The 21,709-nt window shown below is 41.5% G+C and overlaps 1 protein-coding gene across 1 annotated transcript; it reads right to left on the bottom strand.

Annotated features, from left to right (window-relative positions):
- Positions 1-2: 2 nt before the first annotated feature.
- EDRF1 (erythroid differentiation regulatory factor 1) lies at positions 3-21,496 on the bottom strand. Its single transcript, XM_014257713.2, has 25 exons — positions 21,277-21,496; positions 19,764-19,972; positions 18,355-18,421; positions 17,072-17,197; positions 16,475-16,599; positions 15,972-16,131; positions 14,646-14,747; positions 14,254-14,375; positions 13,455-13,566; positions 12,623-12,770; positions 12,440-12,548; positions 12,025-12,136; positions 10,851-11,111; positions 10,444-10,515; positions 10,179-10,329; positions 8,171-8,359; positions 6,928-7,128; positions 6,346-6,564; positions 5,108-5,331; positions 4,568-4,726; positions 3,990-4,139; positions 3,614-3,767; positions 3,220-3,335; positions 2,484-2,647; positions 3-807 (listed from the first exon to the last, which is right to left on the bottom strand). Exons 1-25 carry the CDS (start codon positions 21,340-21,342, stop codon positions 639-641), a joined length of 3,687 nt encoding a protein of 1,228 aa, XP_014113188.1. The 5' UTR covers positions 21,343-21,496; the 3' UTR covers positions 3-638.
- Positions 21,497-21,709: the final 213 nt, after the last annotated feature.

The following is a 21,709-nucleotide window of genomic DNA, read 5'->3' as shown; positions in this document are numbered from 1 at the left end:
TGTTTATATTTAATAAATAGATTTTTATTTAAAAATATCCTCTTGTTTATTCACAGTTTCAAGTTTGAAAAAGATAATACTATTCTTGATCAATTCCAACACAGCTGAAACCATTCACTTTCCAAAACAAAATCCCAGAGATGGCTGTTAAACTGCAAAAGTCACATCAAAGCTAGAAAGGCACAGGTTTTTGTGCAGGATCCTCCCTAGGATTAAGAAGTGCATCCACATATTCCACAGAAATCTCCTGGTGTACCTTGGGCTGCCTTTAGGAGTGGAAGTGTTCCAGTGCAGCTCTGCTTACAAAACACATTTCATTAAATAACAAACCAGAGCAGCTGTGAGGTTACATCTTTATGCAAAACATGGACTTCACTGCAACAGAAAAATCAGGAATTTCTCCATGGTGCAAAAGTTTCATTTTTATCTCCAGAACTCCAAGCTGGCATTTCAAACAAAGAAACGCTGAGAGCTGAACAAGGAGAGCTTTGTGGGGATAAAAAGGAATCCCTGTGCTTTCCCAGGTTCCAATGGAACAACAGCGGTGAGAACTCACCCTCAATAAACACAAACATCCCATGGGAACACCCCCAGTGCTCCCAGCAAGGCACTGGTGCTGCAGCTCTGCAGTGCTGCCCTCACTGCATCCCAGGGCTGCCTTCGCTCCTCGGAGCCAGCTGCTCCAGCAAACTCAGCATGAGCTCCGTGCGCTCCAGCAGCGACATTCCCTTGTTGGCAGTGGCACGAAGCAGCAGGGAATAAACCTGCTTGTTTGTTTTCAGAGCTGCTTCTTCCTCATTGCTGCCCCTACAAAGAGAGCAGAGAATCCCAACTCTTAACCTGACCAATTCTCGTTCTGCAAATTATCAAGAGCGTTATTAAATAATGCTGATGAGTATCCCTGGGAATATGCTCAGCCCCCACCATGCCTTGCACTGCAGTCAGAGCATTCTGTTTATACTGCAGGCAGGAACATAAAATATAAACATAATATAAAATGTACAAGCAGCAGTCAGGCTAATTTCAAGTGCTTCAGGAATGACTGAGAAATGTTGGAGCAAATTAAATTCATCATGCACTTGGCAGGAATCCGGTTCATTTATTAAACAGAACAGGTAGTCAATAAAAAGCCACTGAAATGCAAAGTATTTCTGGGATAAGTTACAACTATTCCCAGAACAAAGTATTACTTTCAATTACTTTTCCCCTCTGATTTGCACAGCCAAGTTCTGTTCTGCTCACGATTCCACTTTGGGAAGGTAAAACTCATGTCATCCATTTTGACTGCCAGGCTGCAAGTCTGGCAACACTAATTTTCCTACATGTTCTCCTGGTTTTTGCCAAAGTGCACCTGAGACCCTGAAGCAACATTTGAGCTCCAATTTCCTCCCTTTTCACCCCATTATTAAAGCAGAATGCAGAACTTCTCCTCTACAGAGCAGAAGGGAGGAAATGCACACAGGATGTACAGAAGGCACAAGAAAGGTTAATTCAAAGGTAGTTTCAAGGCCTCAAAGTTTCAAGGAGTTGAGCAGATTTAAGAGTCCCATTTCACAGCATTCAAACTGTAACAGGTTCCCTGTGTGGAATCTTCAGTGCAAAACCTCAAGATGATGTCAAGGTAAATGTGGGGGTAAAAAACCCTCCAAAACAAAAAATGAGGAGCTGCTCATGTTATGAGACAACAGAACTAAACCCATTTACTCAGTTAGCTGTGATATCTGTAAAAATCCTCTATGTTTCACATATTCAGATTGCCACCTTGTGGAAGCTTTTTTTCAGGAGGTGAAAGCTCCTAACATTGCCTGAAAAGCAGCTAAAAACACACCCAGGCTTGTGTTCTCACGTTTTTTATTTACCAGTCCTACACTATCAGCAGACAACTTCTCATTTCAGTTTACTTTTAGCAAAACAGCTCTCCCATCAAGCAAGTACTTCAATCCCCAAAATTATTAACCCAACTTCCAAGCCTTAAAGAATCCTCTAAAACTAATGCTACATTTTCAGAACTTCACTTTATGTAACATTAGGAACAGCTCCTGCAATCACACACTTGCTGCTGAGGGAGGAAAAGGTATTTTCTGGGTCCCAAAAGAAACACCACCTATATTCAGATCAAAGCAACAGAAGGAGTGGGGGAAGGAATTTGCTGTCCCACCAAATCTCAACATCTCTTCAAAGTCAGCACAAAAAGAAGTCAGGTTTCTCCTGAATCCCAGCAGCAGGACAGAAGACTCCATTAGGAATTTGTAAATTCTCTGACACCAATGCACATCTCCCCCATACCCATCCCTCTCTTTGCAGCATTACTTATATGCCTGAATTTCTTCTCAAGTGTTCTGCTTGCCAAACTCCACTGACATTTGATCAGCAAGATGCATCAAGAGATCAGCAGCATCTAGCAGCTTCTCCCCCAGGAACTCTGTTCTGTCACACATCAATCCCATGTCAGTCAGGATAAAGGACATCAAGCTTCAACTTACCCAACCTTTTTTTTGCTTGAAGTTAACAATTTAATGGATTGGAGGAGAAGGAAAGACATCCTGGACTCAAAAATCCCAAGCAGTTTCAAGACTTCCTCTTTGTTAAGGCCTGCAGAGGAATCGTTCACTGACACGCTCTCAGCAGGACTTTTATCCTCGCTGATCTACAGGAGAGAAACAACCCAAACAATTTGACTGAATTCTACTTTGGAAATACAGGGAGTGATTTAAAACCCCTCTTGCAGGTGAGCTGACTTTTACATATGTTATCCAAACTGCCAGCAAGGGACACACACATCAGCACATCCTGCAAGTAATTCTTGACTGACACATCAGGAACATAATTCACACTGGCTACAGACAGCCCTGCACGTTTGAATGTTTAAATATTAAATCTACCACAGAGAGAGAACTATACACACAGATTCTGAAGTTCTTAGAGAAGACTTCTAAGGGACAGCAGAGTTGCATGAGAAGAAACCCATTCACACACACAGGCAGTCCACATCTGTACAAAAATGTTTTAATCCATCTCTGGATTATGTTCTAGAGAGATTTTTCTTATCCACTTCCACGGTAAGTGAGAACTGCAATAGATCTAACTTTGTCCACACTCTTTAAGCCACTGGCTCTATGGAAAAGTAACCAAGGAATATTTTAACTACCAAATGACCATTCTTTTGTGAAGACACAAGCCAAAAGGGAAAAGGTATCACACCACTTGAAGTTCCTTTACCTGTTCAGTTTCTGCCACAAGTTCCTTCCTGATGAGCTGAAATGCACCCTTGGTTTTGGTCATTATATCAAGGGCCCCAGACAGAGTCTTTAATTTCCCAGCACTGCTGTTCTGACCTAAAAAAAAAAAAAACATAAAAATGAAGGACAAAATGCTTATGTTACAGACTATTTTCTTTCTTCCATCCAAAGACTTCAAGAATCAGGAAGAAAGCACATACTGCCCTAGTAAGCTGAAAACCAGCAAGATAAAAGTGCCTCATCTCCTCTCTTGAGGAAAATTCTATTCTGAGCAGCAGATTGCTCCTGCTCTCATATAAATTTAGTTATCTAAAAATGAAACTAAGTAGGTAGTGGTGGTTTGGAAAGCTGTTTAAAGCCAGAGCTACACTTACTGGCCATTTGGAACTCCGCAAAGGCCACTCTCTCCAGCTGCACACGCAGGAACTCACAGGGTGCATCCTTCAGGAGCTGGAAGAGTCGCACTGCTTTGCTGTAGTGGAGATCAGCAAGGACACGGTGCTGCTTCCTCAAGTGTTCATCACCAACCTGCACTCCCAAGAGGGCACAGAGTAAATCCCCCCTCTCTGGATGCTCAGAGGAACCATTGGAAAGGTTTACTTGGAGAGGGTTAGGAAACAGCACTCATTTCTTTGGTTAAGTAATTGAAATAATATCTCTCAGCTACAGATAGAAGGATAAATAGCAGCTCCACACATATTGAACATGTTAAGGATGGAATTTTGAAAACCCAAGAGTCTGGAGCAATACCTGGTTCCTGAGGCAGCTGTGGTACATGGAAGCCAGCCTGTGGTGGATGGTGGCAGCTCGGTACTGGCACAGGGGCTGTCGTTCAGACACTGTATCAACATCACAGTACTTCAAGGACTTCATCATGGCTTCGCTGACTTCTTTCTCTATCTGCAACATAAATAAGCACAAATTTAAAGAAAAAAATCCCTGAAGAAGGGTTTTTCTCAAGGGCATGTAGTGTAGGACAAAGGGGAAACAGCCTTAAGCTGAAGGAAGGGAGATTTAGAGTAGATATTGGGCAGGAATTGTTTCCTGTGAGGGTGGGCAGGCCCTGGCACAGGTGTCCAGAGCAGCTGGGCTGCCCCTGGATCCCTGGAAGTGTCCAAGGCCAGGCTGGACACTGGGGCTTGGAGCAGCCTGGGACAGGGGAAAGTGTCCCTGCCCATGGCAGAGCTGGAACAAAGATGGGCTTTAAGGTATTTTCCAACCCAAGCCACTGTATGATCCTACAATTCCAATAGCAATTTTGCTCCATGTTCAGTTTTCCAGGATGCCAACAATGCATATTTTCACATACAATGAATGCCCTCTGTTACCTGTTCCTGAGCCTTTCTGGATAAGGGAGCATAATCCTGCTGCAGAGTTGCCATGGTGAAATACGTCGTAGACAGCTCCCAGTTCACAGAATCCCAAACAGCTGGATGCACATCCCTCTTCCCCAGAGACCTCAGTGCCTTCAGGTAGTAGTCAATAGCCTACAAATGACAAAATCATGCACACATAGTTACTGCCTGCATTTCTAGCAACCAGAAATCAATTTCCCTTTACTCAAAATATCTCCCTGAGCCTTCTTCAGTATTTCCCATTTGATATCCACTTTAATTCTGACCATGCAATTCTTCTCCCTTGTGTGTGGTACTGTACTATGTTAAATATCAGCATCTGAATGTCACAGCAATCAAAGCTCAACATCACCACCAAAGCTCACACAGCAAGGATTAGGATAGCACAGAAGCAGGAGAGCTATCCCAGATTATTCCACCCAAATGTAAACATATTTACCAAAGTATTCACAAATACCTGACAGTAAAAAGCATTTTGGGGTCTGGGCCCTGCTTAAACCAGGGAGGTGTTACCTTATTGTAATAAAGGGCCTCTTCTGGAGAAAACTCCCTTTTGAAGTCCCCTTCAGTGGCACAGTGGGCCTGGGCACAGATCCTCATCAGCCTCCCCGTGTTGCACAGCAGAAGGGCAGCATTGGTGGCATCATCAATGGACTCAAAATTCTGAATTCCTTCTTCAAAGCAGGAGAAACTTTTCTTCCAGAGCTGCTGCTCTGTTGTCGAGACGTTTTTACTCACTAGGATGAAGCACAAAGCTTAGAGACTCAAATTCCTCAGAAGTCCTGAACAAACCCTTCCATTTTGTCTCCCTTATAAACCATCTCTTAGAATTTAAGGGTGGTAAAATGATTCTGAAGACCCAATTCACAGAAAACACTCCTAAGATTTCCATGAGGGTTTAATACCTGAAGTGCACTATTACACTTACTATACTTCCAGAAGAATTCCAATGATAGGACACACAGAACACGAGGAAGTTAACAGGATGCACCAGAGATTGCTTCCACAGTAATAATTCAGGAGATTGCAGTTACTTCTATAAATTCTCAGTATGAAGCAAATAAAATGTGACTTTTACAGACAGCTAAAATTCAGTATTTTAAGCTTTAATTTCAACTAAGTAACCTCTGCAAAAACTCAAGAGATGATCACAAACCAGAGAATTGAAAAGTCCAAGCCAAAATTCATCAATGAATACTTTGGTAAAGGTCACAGGAAACAGCTGGCGTTTGGGAAATGTTTACACTGAACTACCAGCACCTCACTTGCTCTAATTAAGAGAAATCTTACTCCTAGACAATACTGGGTTTGTTTTCAAAAACAAAACCCCACTGAACACTTCACCCTAAAAAGCTTTTCCTCAAAAAAAGCCCACCAAAAATAAACCAGAAGGATTCTTATGTTTCAAGCTGCTGCTTGTTCATGCTGGGCTAAACCATCAAGAATGCAATATTCTGTCCCTTTTACAACAGAGTTTGAAGTTTCCCTGATAGCTTTTTGAAAGCATTCTACACATTTTGAAGGAATTTCTCCAAACTATATATTTCATCATTCAGTTTAGGCTCAATTAACTACAGTGTACAAGCCACAGGGATCTACTGTAAACAAATAACCAGAGTGGACATTAAAAAAAACCCTACGAAGTCATTTATGTCCTCTTCATAATCAAAAATAGATTTTTCATACATTTAGTGAACTTGATCACTTCTATAGCTCCATGAAATGGTCAGGAATGGGAAAAGGATACTTGCCCACTCTCTCAGTCTGCACTGCAGCTGCCTGGTTCATGTAGAACACTCCAATCTCATTCCTGATATTGCCCATCCTCTTGAGCACCTGGATGTGCTGCTCTGGGTTTTGGCTTTTTAAGTTACTGAAGAGTAGGATTTCATAAGCTGCTTCATAGCATTTACAGCTGACAGAAAGCTGGTATTCCAAGTCTGTGGATAAATCTGTAGCCCAGGCAAACACTGGAAAACAAAATGCAAAGCCTTTGTGTCAAAGAGTATTTCTCTAATTTAAGTCTAGAGAAAAACGCCCAGAGAAAGTACAAGACTCATGTCAGGTAGATTTTATTTATTACTGAAACAGTTATTGCCTTTAGTTGTTTCACAGCTTCAGGCCATGTCATACAATACCTTGACAACCCCCTTCTGTATGACAGGCAGGATGAGCCTCCTCTGAAGAAAAACAGACAGAAAAGAAAAAAAAACCAGAAGTGCAATAACCCCTCTGCCAGAAGTTCTCCTAGTGCATGGTTTTGAGGAAGCCTAATGGAATTATTTATGTCTGTCATGTATCCAAAGTCTGGCACTTCTGTGTCAGGATCATACCTTGGCACCTGGATTCTCTGTGAAGGCTGTGCAATATCTCCTGATCTTCTTTAGTCTGGTAATTATACTCTTCAAGGTAAGCTGCTCTGTTGTTAGCATTCTGAGCCAGCATTAACTGGATATCTCCACAAAGGGTTAAGCACTGACACAGGAACACCAGCACCTCGGGCAGCATGCTGCCACACAGACAGCAGTAGGTATCTGGTGGAAAAAAAAACAAAATATGGATGAAGGAGGGTGAAAGAGAAGAATTACACATGAAAAGGCTTGACACAGACTGACAAGATAATTGGGTTTTATGTTACCTGTCTGCATACAGAGAATAAGTGTGACAACATGTTATCCTCAGAAGAAATAATCTATTTTAAAGTCACCGTTGCTTCACACAGCTGATGGTTTAAAAAGAGCCCCTGTGCTGTCCAAGATGAGCAGTCACTGTGGTAATTACAAATGCTAACTTCAGATCTGACCAAGGGGAAACTTTCTGCAGATTAACTCAAGGGAGATACAGCCTGAAAACTTAATTTCCAAAAGGTAGAGTTTAAAGCCTATAAAAGACTGAAAGCTGCAGAGTGCTGTGAGTTGTTGAGAGGTCTGTTGATGATTTGTGCTAAGATCAAGTGGGCTTGCTTTATAAACATCCTCCTGCTCTAAGACAGGAGCTTTCCTTATGGTAAGGAAATAGCAACACTTTAGCACTAAGTTACTGGCATCTTCCAGTTAGTTACTCTCATTATGGCAGTATTAGTCTAAAGAGCTTGATTTTACTTTTTTCCTTTTCCTCAGTAATACTTCAAGATGTATTCTGTTTTAGAGGAGCAACCAATTCAGCTGCTGAAGAGGTTTAGTATTTCTCAGAGTCAAGGATATATTTAAATAACATGGGAACCAGGGGAAAAACACCAGCTTGCAGCAGCAGCATCATTTGGAACACAGAATTGTGTTCCAAGTCTTTGCCTTGGCACCAGGGCAGACTCTCCCAAATTCAACTGCTTTGGAGCTCCAATTGTGCCCTCAAGCTCCCATCCTGTCAAAATAGGATGGTCTTTCTATTGATCAGTAATAGAAGTTATCCTCACTACAGACTTCTACCCTGAATACTGAGCTGGACACTGAGTTTAACTAAACTCAAGCTTGCCAGACTTGTCACTGCACACCACAGGGAAATATCATGCACTATCTGATGTGGTGACAGGTATCTCCTGAGAGTGGCACAGGTGACAAATCCATTCAAGGAACTCACCATGGCACTGCAAGGCCAGCTTGATGTATCGCAGTGCTCGCCCGTACTTCTGCAGGATCATAGCAGCATCAGATAGGACATAATAAGCTCTGGATGACTTCAGGATGAGCTGGAGTTTCATTTTATACTGCCACGATCCAGGAATCATTCCTGACTGACTGGAATGCTTCCCCTTCTGGAAGGAGCCCACTGTAAGGGGAACAGAACCTCATCAGTGAATCTCCCCTCTTATGTGCCAGAGGTTGGACACGACTCCATCTGCACAGGCAGGATGGGAATTGCCTGATTACAGCCCTGCACAGGCAGAGCTCTGCCAGCTCATCTGCCACTCCATTATCATCTGCAAAACAGACCCAACACGTGGCACTTTTCCATGCACTACACCAGGCAGCACGATGCTGGAATCCAGTGGGACAGTAACAGTGAAGGTGACCTCTCTGACCTCAGACAGCTTGTGAAACACAGGAGCAGAGGCCAACACTACTCCCTCAGGGAGCAATAGAAAACACCGAGGAAGCCATAGGCAGAATTTGTCATCTTCTCCACCAAATCCTTGAGATAAATGCTCAGTTTCTGCATGAACAGTCTCAGTGAGAAAACTTCCATGTGTGGGTTTACACTCCAGCACACAAGAACCTAGATAACCTGGTCCTTCCCACAGGGAAAACCACGCACTTTCTCACAGTCATTTCAAGATGTCCTCTGCATAAGGTTATGAAGCTTTTCTTTAATGCTGTAGTGGTTATGGACCCAGAAAGAACAAGTCACTGTTCCTGATTTAAGGCCTGTCCCTGCTAAGGGACAGAATTTTGCCCTGACAGTATTTGCACACAGAAATGAGTCTCTTGCTTAAGGTGGACCTACAAGGCCTGATTTGTAAACCCACAATCTTACAACAGTATGTAAATATGTAATAAATAAATAAAATAAATTCTTAAGCACCACACGTTCTATTAGGACAAAGCCATATCTAAATCAGTAACACCCCACCCAGCTAAGGACACACTGCACATACCCTGTATCCATACACTATTCACAATTAGTTCTCTTAAAGTTCAAAATTCTAGGATTTAGAGCACTTATCTTTTCCATATATATGTAAATGTGTACATGTGGCAAAGAAAATATGTAATTCACATCACGGAAAACAAAACCATGGACTGGAAAACAGAAGTGAGCAAATAGCACTGCTGCTACTTCAGGGATGGACTCAAGCACAGATCCAGGAATCTGTGTGAGTGTGAATAACTCAAAACTGATCTGCTTCTTATTTCGAGATTTTTCAAAGGGAGAAGGGAGGAGAAAGGAAAGAGTAAAGAACTGCCAAAGTAGGCAAGACGAATTTTTTGCTGGGCTATGCTTACAGGGCTCCTTGCCCTGCAGAGAACTCTACTACTTTCAAACAAAAGTCTTCCCTGGAACTTTTTGTATCACTCCAGAACAAAATAAAATAGAGAGACTGTAGTCTGAAACTTCTGGAGTTTGAGCATTTAAGCAAACAAAACATCTTTTATTTGCTGCTTCCTTTCACAACGGTAAAGGTACAAGAAAGAAAACAGAATCCTAGTTAACATTTTTTATGCAATTCAAGCACCAAGCCTAATGTAGGAACAGAAGGCAGAAATTCTTCCAGAAAATATCCAGGTCACACACACACACACAAAGAAATTAAGCCTATTTTTAAAACAACCCACAAAACTTACGGTGCTCCACACACCAAACCTCAAAATACCAAGCCCTTATGGAAGTCATCTGAAAGCCACATCTAAATAGGGTCCAGTAAAATCATGTGTTGGCTAATAAAAGATTCTTTGCTATGCAAAAATCTCAAATGAGCTTCTCCTTTCATATTTAAAAAGGTACAGACTGTTCTCTAATCTTCAGTGCACTTTTCCTTAGGCAATGGTGTAATTAGTGATTTAAACACACTGGCTTGACAATCAAAATAAAGCAGCAGAAGTTTGTGTTGGCACTGGAAAGGTCTTATTTGCACAACAATACAACTTACTTTTGTCTAGAAATAAGGCCATCTGTTTTTCCAGAGACTCAGGACCACCACTGGTGGATTCATCCTCATATTTCAATGGGATTGGAGTGCTGGGGTCAGCTGCAGGAAGGTCACCCTCTTTTTTGACACTGCTGTCAACAGACTTCAAACCCTGCAAAGGGAGAAATCTTTTCATTCACCTTGAGAGCAATATTTAGTAAACACAGAGCAGATGAAGAATTGGGCAGGAGGTGAAGCATTCTCAGGAAGTTGGCAATGAACTCACCTCCAGGACGTGGTTGAGCACCAGCCTGCAGCGCTCCTCTGTGCCGTGGCAGACAGGGAATGCACAGCTGGGCTTCAGTGGGACATGAACGAGAGGAAGAGAAAAATGGTCAACAGAGGAAATATAAAAATGACTGGCCAGAAGATGCAAATGAGAGGTAACATCAAGACAAAGTGGAATACAGTAAGGAAAAAAAACTACACGGAGCCTGCTCTACCATAAAATTCAAACAGCTCAGATTTTATGAGCAGCTTATGAAGTGTTTCTTTGTCCACTTCAGTTAACCTGAAGGCAAAACTACCAGGGAACTGAATTTCACTACCCACTTTTGTCCCATGGACTCAAGTATTCAGGAAAAACCTTAAGGGTTAGCCCTAACCCTTAAATACTCCCACAGCGTCACTTACACGTATTCGATGCACAGACTTGTACTTTTCTGGTACTGACAACTCCCCAACAGATTTGATTATTGCCACTGCTTTATTGTCATCTGGGGGATCAGAACTGTTGCTGTAAGAACCATTTTCATCACTGTCTGGCATCTCTTCCTCTTCCTCACTGTAACTTTCATCAGAATTTCCATTTATAGGGAAGTCTGCGCTGTCTTCTTTTTTAGGTTCATCCAGCTGAAAAAGCTCTGATAACATGTAGTTTGCTGAAGCAATAATCTTTGCAAAGAAGAGAAAAAAATGATTCATTCTCAAGTTAAATTTTTCTTTTGAGAGGCAAGAATATAAATTATCTTAGGATAAGGAAGACAGAGGATATGCAAAGAGGTGTTTGATAACCTGTAAATACAGCCTGAGCAAATTCCCTGGAAGGGAAAAGGATCCAAGCTGATGAAGTTTAGAAGAGAATAAAAACCAATTGGTACAGAACAAGTACTGCCTGTTGTAACAGCTTGCAGATCACAGGAAACAACACAAGGATCTTATGCAAGCAAAAAAAAAAAAATAAATTGAAGAGATTTCATTTGGAATTTTGAAAACCTTTAACAACTCTAGAAAGAATCCACATTCTTATTAGTTTAATGTGTGCCACGTCTCCTCTTGTAATCCATTCTAAATATGATTCAGATTTTTCACATCACATTTTTGGGGATTCGTTTTCAGTTGAAAACAGCTTAAATCATTTAGAGACTCTCCAGCCCAACCCACTTATCAAGGCAGGTTGCTCAGAATTGTGTCCAGCTGGGCTTTGAGTATCTGAAAGGATGGAGACTACAACTTCTCTCATTGGCTTGTCCTAGTTTTCTGCCACTTTCAGAGTAAAAATGTTCATATATTCACATTTTACACCTTTTATCCAGGATCTTCTCCCAAAGGGCTCGCTGGCAGCAAGAACAGCAGAGTGAATGCAATGCAGGACAGAAGACACGTGCTTCAATGAGTGGCAGCAAAAAATACTAATTAAAAAAATAGCATGGGGATTCCTTAAAAATTAATTTTATTTTTAAGTTTGTTTATAAATTTGAATTCTCTCCTTTGGGAGGAAGAAGTACGACACTGTTTATTACCAAGTTTATTATGATTACAGCATCTGTTATATTTACACAAGTGCAAGAAAACATTGAATTCTTACTTGAGGATGTCTGCCATTGTCCAACAACTTCAGACAATTCAGGAGCAATGTTCTGATCGTGCCATAGTGCTTCTTGTTCTGGTTTTTCTTCAGCATCATATTGCAAGCAACTCTAAGAGAAAGTTGAACAAAACAGTGAAATCCCTGCATAACTTCTTTGTACTAGAAAAAAAAAGAAGCTTTAAACAACATTCTACAACTGTAGATCTTCTAAACTTCATGATAGGTCTGCAAGACTTTATCAGCAAAGAAATTTACATGGAGAAATGGTGAAAAGGAAAGTCTGTTTTGACCTAGTGGAATTAAGATTTAGCGAGTTTGCGTATGATTGTCATTTGATTATGATTTTCGGTCTGTGTTCTGAATAGAACTGCAGCAAGAATTAAGTATTGCAACAAAAGTGATAAAAACTCACTTGTACAGCAGAATTGCCACTGGCATTGTAAAAGGGTTTTGGTATTTGTCTTCAGTCTCTTCACAAAGCGTGGTGAGGTCATAGAGCTTTACTATGTCACTCCCACTTGCTGAAAAGCAAAATCTTTCATTAATCAACATCACATTAACATCAATCCTTTCAAAGTGATCGAAACCTTCTTACCTTTAAACAGCCAATAGGTGTGTCCTTCTTTGGTGCAATTTGATTTCAGAAAAGATAAGATATTTTGAGCAATATCTTTTATCACTTTGGTAGAAAAATTAGAGTTTTCCAAATTGGGAATATCTTCAGTCTTGATCATTTCATATTTCTGCAAAGAATAGAAATTAAAACTCAAGCTTAGGAGGGCTTCATGACACCAAAATTAATGTATCAGTGTCTCTATCAACAGCTTAAAGAAACAAAACCTGTTATTATGATAAATTGAGTCAATTTCTATGCTTTACTTCAAGCAAGCACATCTTGACTACACTATTCAGTCAAAGCTTTAAGAAGGATCCATTTCTGTCACAAACATGGTGAATGGAGAACAAAAGATGAGGATAAATAAGGGGAAGAAGGTACAACATCTGTTATTTCAATGAAACCTAGTCAGCCTAGGAAACAACTCCAGGCTACCAGGTAGAACAAAAACACAGCCAGTCTATAGTAAAACAGCATAAAAAACACTCAAAAGCTTGCATCTGTCTTGGCAAGGGAACACTGAAGATTTCAAGATATAAGAAACTGATTTCTGCTGTTGCATTTTTTATTTTTGCCTTCACTCAAACATCAAGGGAAGAAGGAATCTTGCATGCACAAAAGGGAGGGGAAGAAACAACATGCTAATTTTAGATGACTGCTGCAAGCTGTCTAAGATGCTTCCAATTCTGCAACACAAGATTTTTGTCATCTTTGCTCAGAACAGTGTGAAGGATCTGTTATAACTGAAGCAATTTTAGAATATGAAGAATGAATTATTATTTTAAGGCATAATGCAAAGAGTCAGACTTACCTGAACAATTCCATTGACGTGAAAGCACATCACAAGCTCTGGCACGTTGCATATTAAGTTGTCCAACCAATAGTCAATCCCTGTTAGCACATTTATTGGCTTGTTGTTATCCCTAAAACAAAATATTTCTAGTGTTGTTTAAATCTTTGTTTACCCTTCAGGAATTATTAGGGATGTTTACTAATGGGATTTGGGTTTAAGTCACCTGAGAGTGGATTAATACTAAAACAATTATTTGTGAATTGTTATATTAATGACCAAGTTATAGCAAAACAGATGTGCTGATCTCGCCAATGGAATATGCTCACATTCCATCAGCAGCAGTTTGGAGTTTTTGCCCACATTTAACAGGCTTCAGATGTCACATTATTACCAAAATAATAAGTACTTCAGAAGTTAGCTGCAACTAATTATAGCACAAGTCTTCTCCGAGACCTTCCAAAATTCGTTGCAGAGCAAGGTACTGTTAATTCCTAAATGTGTCTTAAAGAGATGACAAATACACCAAATAATCTTCAAGTTTTTGCTCCTTCTTTGCCTATGTAGAGGCAGGAACTAGAAGAGTGGCAATGAAGGGACTGACATTAAATTGGGACTGGAATAGTTCTGTCTTACTGTTCAATAACATTTTAAGTGCTTATGCCCAAACAAGCAGCTACCAAAATTCAGACTCCCAGCAGGAGAAATATTACTGCTGTCTTTTATAAAAATAGCAAAAAATGCAGATAGTTGACTAGGAAGCAGAGTACCAAATCAGACAAGGCTGGTATAAATAATATCTACGAACTTTTAAGCTCACCTGAGACGCAGGCTCACAGCAGGGTATCTCCCACCTCCAAATATTGGCATATTTGATCCCACCAACATGTGGATATCTTCAAAGGTCCAGAGGATATTACGAACAAAGTCATTTTTAAGTCCCTTCATTAAGAGAAAACAGAACTGGCCTGTAAATCAGTGGTATAACACCTGTTCTCCATGACATTCTGTGGAATTATGAGACAGCAAGAAGCCAAAGCAGCAAATAAAAGCCAGCACGTGACGAACCCAATGCATTCACGGGAACTTAAAATTGCAGATGCCACAAAAGCTACTTCTACAGGGGGACTGAGGTTTGCCCTTGGTTCCAGCTTATGCCCAGTTTGGAGGCGTTGGTTTAACCTGAGGGTTCAGCTCTCACATAAAGCATACCTGACTGTTCTCCCCGTCATTGAACAAAGGAGTCAGGTTTTGTTCTCTGGGGGCTGAGGCCACGTGCCCCACTAGATATGAGGGTTCAAGAGGCACATTTCCCTGTGGAGAGCACAAGGATAAGGAGTGATTCTGCTGCTGAGACCAAGTCAGCCACTTAAAAAGATACGAACAACAAAAGCATGTAAGGGAAAAACCTTTACTTCCAACATCTTTAAATATATCTGCATTAAACTGCAAAAGCCTCTAGGCAGGGACTAGAATGCTTCTTTTCTATAGTTAGTGCCAAAATGTTGTATTTTGTAATATTCTCAGAGGCTCTGGGAAGCAACCAGAAGTATTTACAGGAGCTCCTTGTTAACCCAGGGTCAACACCAGATCATCAGTGTCCAGAAGCAAAACCTCTATCCTGCTGATTTATTTATGAACTGAAGAAAATGGCACTGTGCAAATGCACAACAGACAAACAGTCTGCTGAATTGAGCAATGGTTTCTCAAGAGGGTAGAAGAGTCATTTTTCTAAAAGCTTTCAAGCACTGAAGTATTTCTCCACTTCACACAACACATGCAGTTACAATTTTATGGCCAATGTAGGTTAGAAACTCCCTAAATTTGGCAGATCAGTTGGTAATATTGTGCAAACACAACTCTAGCATCATTATTATATTAATGCAGACCGAAGACAGCAGATCTTTCTACCTCTCCAAAATTTAATTAATTCCTGTTTAATATTAGTCAGTCACAAAAACCACAGGAATTAACAGTTTTCATAAATAAGTTTAGCCAGAACAGAAACACTGAATTAGGGCCTGATACTAATCATAGTTTGTTGCATAACTGCTGTAAACATCTCCCCTTTCACTTGTGTAATCTCATGGCAAGTGTATTTATGTAGTTTAACTGTTTTCCCTTTTGAGAAATTTTGATTTTCCTCTTCACCTAATAAATTCAGGACCACCAGAAGATGGGTTTTAATAGCAGATTGAAAAAAAGAAGGCCAGAACTTTAAGCTCCCAAATGCACCTTCTGATTATCAGGATTTTCCTACTTTTAGATAAAGGCACCAATGACTACTCTCACCAAAGGCTTTGTTTCTCAAAGATGCTGGGATAAACAGCAATTTAACATTACAGTGACAGAACAAGTATGTGAAATTTGGAGCTCTGAACCACTGGCAAATCTGGAACTGCACCTCCTGCCAAGTTCTCCTCATGCCTTAGCTCAGCTCTTTCAGCAAAGGGAGCTGCAGCAGCACTTCTGAGAACCCTTCCACATCTGTGGCTCTACAAACACTGTGGTGCCATGTAAAACATTCTCCACACCAACCTGGTTAGAGGCACCTGGATCTTCCGATAGCGAGGAAGGCATTTCAAAAGGAGCTGGCCAGGAGGCCCTTCCTGCTTCATCACTCTCACCTGCAACAGGACCCTCCTGGTGCTGCTTGGAAGTGGAAGGAACAGGCTGAGCAGCTCCATCTCCATTAATGCTGACAAGGGAACATTTACAAGTTTAGCTGACAAGATGCAAACAGATCCATTTTTAGAGTTGTTATGTTTGATGCACCCTTGCCAACAAATTACTTGGCTGATATGCAGTTAATTAAATCATGCTGTTTATTTCATTCTTTTGTATTTCAATTTTAAAGTAAAATACTTCAATTTCTGTGAAAACATTTCATGTTATTTCCTGACCTCACCCCTCAATTCCTTCTGTATAAGAAGAAAGCAGTTAATAAGACAGACCATAATGGAATTTTAACATTTACTCCACTATGAAAAACCAAGCAAAAGTGGTGCCAGAATTCAAGTTTCATGCAGACAAAAGGTTACCTGTAATACAAAAATTTAGAAAGTATTGCCTTCTGGTACCAATGTTCTTTACTCTTCTTTTTCCTTTGCCACTTCTGATCAATCAGCCTTTGATAAAACTCTTTTAGCCACGTCCAGTCCCCTGTCTATGCAACAGAAGAAATATGAGAATAACGTCAAGAAACATCTGCAAAATAAAACAAGTGCCTTATAAACTCAAATACTCAACCAGAAGAAGAAACCCAGAAAATAACTTCAGAGCTGGAGTCCTGAATTGGTCATTTATTGCAAATACAGCTTCCAGGAAAGTAATGGTTTTACTGAAAATTTGACTTAATAAGAAAAGCAGATATGCAAGAGGATACATAGTAAGAAATACATATTGCTTATAAAAATCAAATAGTATAGCAATGCTGAATTATACAAAAATGAGACAATATTAACCCTACAGTACCATCAACACAGGACATCAATGTAGTGGGTAAATTGCTGCAGAACAGAACACCTTTGGTACCCACATAGGATTTTTAGGGATTTCCAGACATTTCCTTGCTACTCTGTTCCTGAAATAATGCATTTTGCCCACATGCCACAGTTATCAAGAACCAAGTGGTTCACCTGAGACGATCTCATGAAGAGTTCCTGGATATCCAGCTCATCCAGCAGGAGTGTCCTCCCAATTCTGTGCACTGCCATGCTCACATGGGACTTGCTGTAAGGGATCTTCAGGAGTTTTTTGATGTTCTTGCAGAAGAAAATGAAAAGACAATTCACTGGATTGACAAATGCTCTGGAAGACAATTCTCAGGAATGTAAGGCCCCATCATGTGTAACAGTGACTTAGGGAGACTCCAAGTCTAAACTCCATCACTCCAAACATCCCCTCTTCCTTTTTTCCCCCAGCCCCCTTTGGTCAGTCAGGGTCACCTGTCCTGGCTGTGTCCTTCCCGGTTTTCCATGCACTCCCACCCCCCTGCCAGCATGGAAAGCAGGAAATGCTTTGGCTCTGTGTTATCCCTGCTCAGCAACAATGAGAACATCTCTGTATTATCAACCTGTGCTCAGGAGAATCCCAACACAGTCCCTTACCAGCCACTGGGAAGAAGATTAATTCTACTCCAGCATACATGGTCAAATAAAACCTGACAGTGCCAGGAACTTTAAAACCATTCCACAAGGAAATACATTTGTTGAGGGCAGAGAACACAAATGACAGTGATAAAGAGACCAAGGCATCAATAGAAACAACACACATGGCTTAAAACACATTCTCTGATTGGATCACCATGACCAGGTACCAACAAAAAAGACAAAAATATGCAAGTGGATGATTTGGATTGTAAACCTTTATTTTCACAGCAGGAATACCAATTCTTTGTCAGGTGTCCAAAGCAATCCAGACAGAGATCTAAGTCTGAATACAAATCTGAAAAATATCAACATGAGTGCGTTTCCTCCTCTGAGTAGCCTCATCTAAATTCTACAGATATTAGAGCAGCACCAAAAGAGTTGACAAAAATTAAAGAAAATAAGAAGTTGGAAGGGAGCTCTCCCTTCTAAATAAGAACAGAAAAAAAAAAACATCTTGAGAGTAACAGTTTGCATCAAAATAACTGATTTCAAACACACAAGACCACTACCTTGCAAGACTGATGTGCTGCATTCACTAAACTGCACACTTCCCCTGCAGATTATATATAGAACTCCAGAGGAAATGTGACTTTCTCTCTACATTTCTTATTCAGTGATCACAACTCCCTTACTTGGTGATCTGTGATTCATTAAGGGAATTCTCCTTTTACCCAAAGGACACAAAGATGCCAGGAGCCATCACAGTATCTTAAAATAAAAGTTTATGCAATGCAAGAATTTGAATGAGAGAATTTAAGATGTATCCATACCTCTGAATCAGATACGACATCCACATCATTTCCAACTGAGTCAATGAAGTCATAGGCCATCCCAAAGCTATTTTAAAAAAATATTACAAGTTAAGACAGTTCCAGTGTGACATTACAGACTGCACTTTTATACCTATTAAATCTTTGAAAGGTTTCATTAAAAAAAAAAAATAACCCAGCTAAACATCACCAAGTGTAATGAGACCTAAAAGTAACAAAGTGATTTCATCTTTATATTCTGCAAGTTTTTCAAATACATCTTTGAAAGAGCTTAGATCTAATTTCAGGACATTCTAAAACACTAAAAGTTTTGTTGAAATCAAGGAAAATAGGAGAAAATGAAGGATTCTTTTTAACACTGAATATAAGAAGAGATGTTCAAGGAGTTTCTCTTTAACGCATTAAGCATATTAAAGACTTTAATTTTTGTAGCTGTAATTCAATTTTACCTCATATTCACATTTTCCAGAACTGTCCTACATGTTGTAACAGACACCTTGTCTCTTCCTCCACCCTCGTTAAGGAAATTACAAGGTACTTAAGTTGGAATATTTCAATGTACAGATCATTCTTTAAAACAAATCCAGACACTACTAAAATCTAAAGCATACATGATGTGCAAGTTATACTCTCGTTATCAGCCTTTTAATACTGACACTAGAGAAAGAGATTGAACTGCCAGCCTCTATTTGACAAACACAGTATCTAAAATAAATATGAAAAATTCAAATGTTACTCTGCTCCAAAAAGTACAGCTCCGAAAAGAGATGAAGAGGATGTAAACACAGACCTTGAACAAACTTAAATTTCACTGACTGGCTGACTTGGTGTGAATTTGCTTGTTCAGCACAGGATTTGAGCCTCCTGCTCATGAACACTCTGAACCAAACTCATTCAACAATTTAGCAAACATTCACAGAGAAAGGTAACACTGTTTCTTGGGTGTGCCCCCCATTTCACCAACAGTGTCATGGAAATACAAATCCCGATATAAAATTTCATTTGCCATTGGTCAGGTCCAGTTTCTAAAGATCCAGAAGAGCTATAAATTGTTTTTCAAGGGGAACCACATGTTCCATTTTCACCTGCTATCAAAGGCAGAAGGGCTGGCTGAACCAGTCCAGTTTGATCTGGGCCAACCAGGGAAGAACAAAAAGTCAGTTTGACTGAGGTGAGGTGTCAACATACACACAAAGTAATAATCAACATCATCAATCACTTATAAAGGAGACAAAATCAGAGCACAGAAGCAACAAGATGAAAAACTGGAGGGAGAATGGTTAAGACAAAGCAGTATGTAGTTGCTATGGCAAAACCTATACTTTCTACTTTAAATTATATAGAACCCAAGCTCACATTCAGAATTATTATGGAAGGCCTGGAAAACAACAGGGGCTGCTGTTATTTACCTTGAGAAGGGTTTACTTTTTTTGCTGTTGCCCAGAATGGTTGTCCCTGCTGGTCCCAGCTTGGCACTTTCCCGTAACCAGTTGGCAGGAGGCAGCTTCAGGTCTGTTTTCTCCTGCAGACGAGCAAAGGCTGCTTGAGGAGGGGCTGAGGAGTATTTCACCACAGCACTGCTCTTCACCTCATTGCCTCCAAGGAACAGCACCGACCCCTGGTTTCCACAGAGAATTTAAATTAGCCTTCTATGTGCTGGCAAATGAATCTATCAGGCTTGCTCTGTGATAACTTATTTTTAATACTACGTGAGCAAAACCCCATCTTATATTCATTTACCTTTCCCCAGCACATACAGTTTTCCAGTTATCACAATTCCAACTCCTGTCAAGCATAAACTTCACTTTAGGAATTATCACAGAATCATTTAGGGTGGAAAAGATTATCAGCTCAAATCTGTGATGGATCACCACACAGTCACCCAGACCAGAGCACTGAGGAAAACAGGTAGTCTTTCCTTGGACATCTTCGTGGATGGGGACTCCACTACTGCCTAGGACAGTGGGTTGTCCTGACTTGACAACCTTTTCCATGAAGGAATTCTTCCTGATGTCCAACCTGAGCCTCCCCTGGCCCAGCCTAAGGCCATTCCCTCTCCTCCTGTCCCTGTTCCCTGGGAGCAGAGCCTGACCCCCACTGCAGAGCCAGAAATTCCTCCTGAGCCTCCTTTTCTCCAGGCTAAGCCCCTTTCCAGCTCCCTCAGGAGCTCTCCAGCCCCTCAATGTCTTTCTTGACATACCAGCCCCAGAGCCAATGCCAGGATTTGAGGCTGGACCTCAGCAGTGCCCAGCACAGGGGGACAGCCACTGCCCCGTTCCTGTAGCCACACTGCGGCTGATCCAAGAAGGATCCAAGGATGCGGCTTATCCAAGAAGGACAGTGGCCTTCCTGTCCACCTGGGCACACTGAGGTATGAGAATGAAGTGCCTCCAAGGTCAGCTGCCCACACAACACAAAATCACTCAGAAAGGCTAAAATAAACACGTGACTCCCACTGAAGTTTGTCAAAATAGGTGTTTATTAGCATCAAGTGCTCACTAACACCTACATTACCACCAACATTAAAGCTAAACACGCTTCTGCCTTAGCAAATAATCATAAATTAAATAAGCCTCGTGTCTGTCTATTTCTTTTCAAACACAGCAAAACACGCAGCTGTCACCCGCGTGCGAGGAGCTTTGAACTAACACATGTCGAGGGAAAAACAGCTCCACAGGACACCACTTACGTAAATGCAATGTACTTAGGCATAACAACACCAACACTGCTCGCAATTAACGCTTAATCATAATTAGCGCGTTCCCTACCGCACTCCGGCCCTGACAAACCGGAAAGAGGATCAAAAACACCGCTTCAATTAAAACTCCACTGGGGGCTGTGTCTATAGCCACGGCTCGACCCCCCCGCCCCTCCTCAGCCCCGCTACCTCCCCTACCACCGCCCCCCCTCAGCGCCGCTCACCTGCTTGGGCTCCTCGGCGTCTCCCCTCAGCGGGGCAGCGGCGCTCGCGCCGCAGGGCTCCTCCATAGCCCGGGAGTGGTCCGGGAATGGAGCTGGGAATGAAGCCGGGAAGGGCCGGCGAGAGCGCAGCCGCTTCCCGGGGACGTCCGGCCGGGAACCGCTGCCTCTCGCGAGACTTTTCGAGAAGGTGCGAGAAGGGCGGGCTCTGAGGGCGGCGCCGTGAGGGGAGGGAGTGGCGGCGGCTCCGTGAGGGGCGGGCGTGGCGCGCCCAGTGGGATCCGTGAGTCTTTGAGGGTGGAAAAACACGTGGCCCAGCTGTATCCGATCCCTACCTTGGCAATTACACCAAGACAAGGAGTGTCACGTCCAGTCGTTCCTTAAACGCCTCCCGGGATGGGGCTCCACTGCCTCCCTGTGCAGCCCCTTCCAATTC

The sequence above is a fragment of the Pseudopodoces humilis genome, chromosome 9 (assembly GCF_049639895.1).
Source record: "Pseudopodoces humilis isolate 2021_Gansu_Grassland_sample_001 chromosome 9, ASM4963989v1, whole genome shotgun sequence".
Taxonomy (NCBI): Eukaryota; Metazoa; Chordata; class Aves; order Passeriformes; family Paridae; genus Pseudopodoces; species Pseudopodoces humilis.
The sequence above is the reverse complement of the archived record's forward strand: the minus strand, read 5'-3'. Positions and strand labels throughout refer to the sequence as shown.

What these genes read in the sequence shown, in the direction of transcription:
- EDRF1 (XM_014257713.2), bottom strand. Translation starts at nt 21,342, where the DNA reads ATGGAGGAGCCCTGCGGCGCGAGCGCCGCTGCCCCGCTGAGGGGAGAC. An exon ending in CACCTATTGGCTGTTTAAAG is followed by an intron (nt 12,549 to 12,622) that starts GTAAGAAGGTTT and finishes TTTGCTTTTCAG; the next exon opens with CAAGTGGGAGTGACATAGTA. An exon ending in ACAATGGCAGACATCCTCAA is followed by an intron (nt 11,112 to 12,024) that starts GTAAGAATTCAA and finishes TTCTTTGCAAAG; the next exon opens with ATTATTGCTTCAGCAAACTA.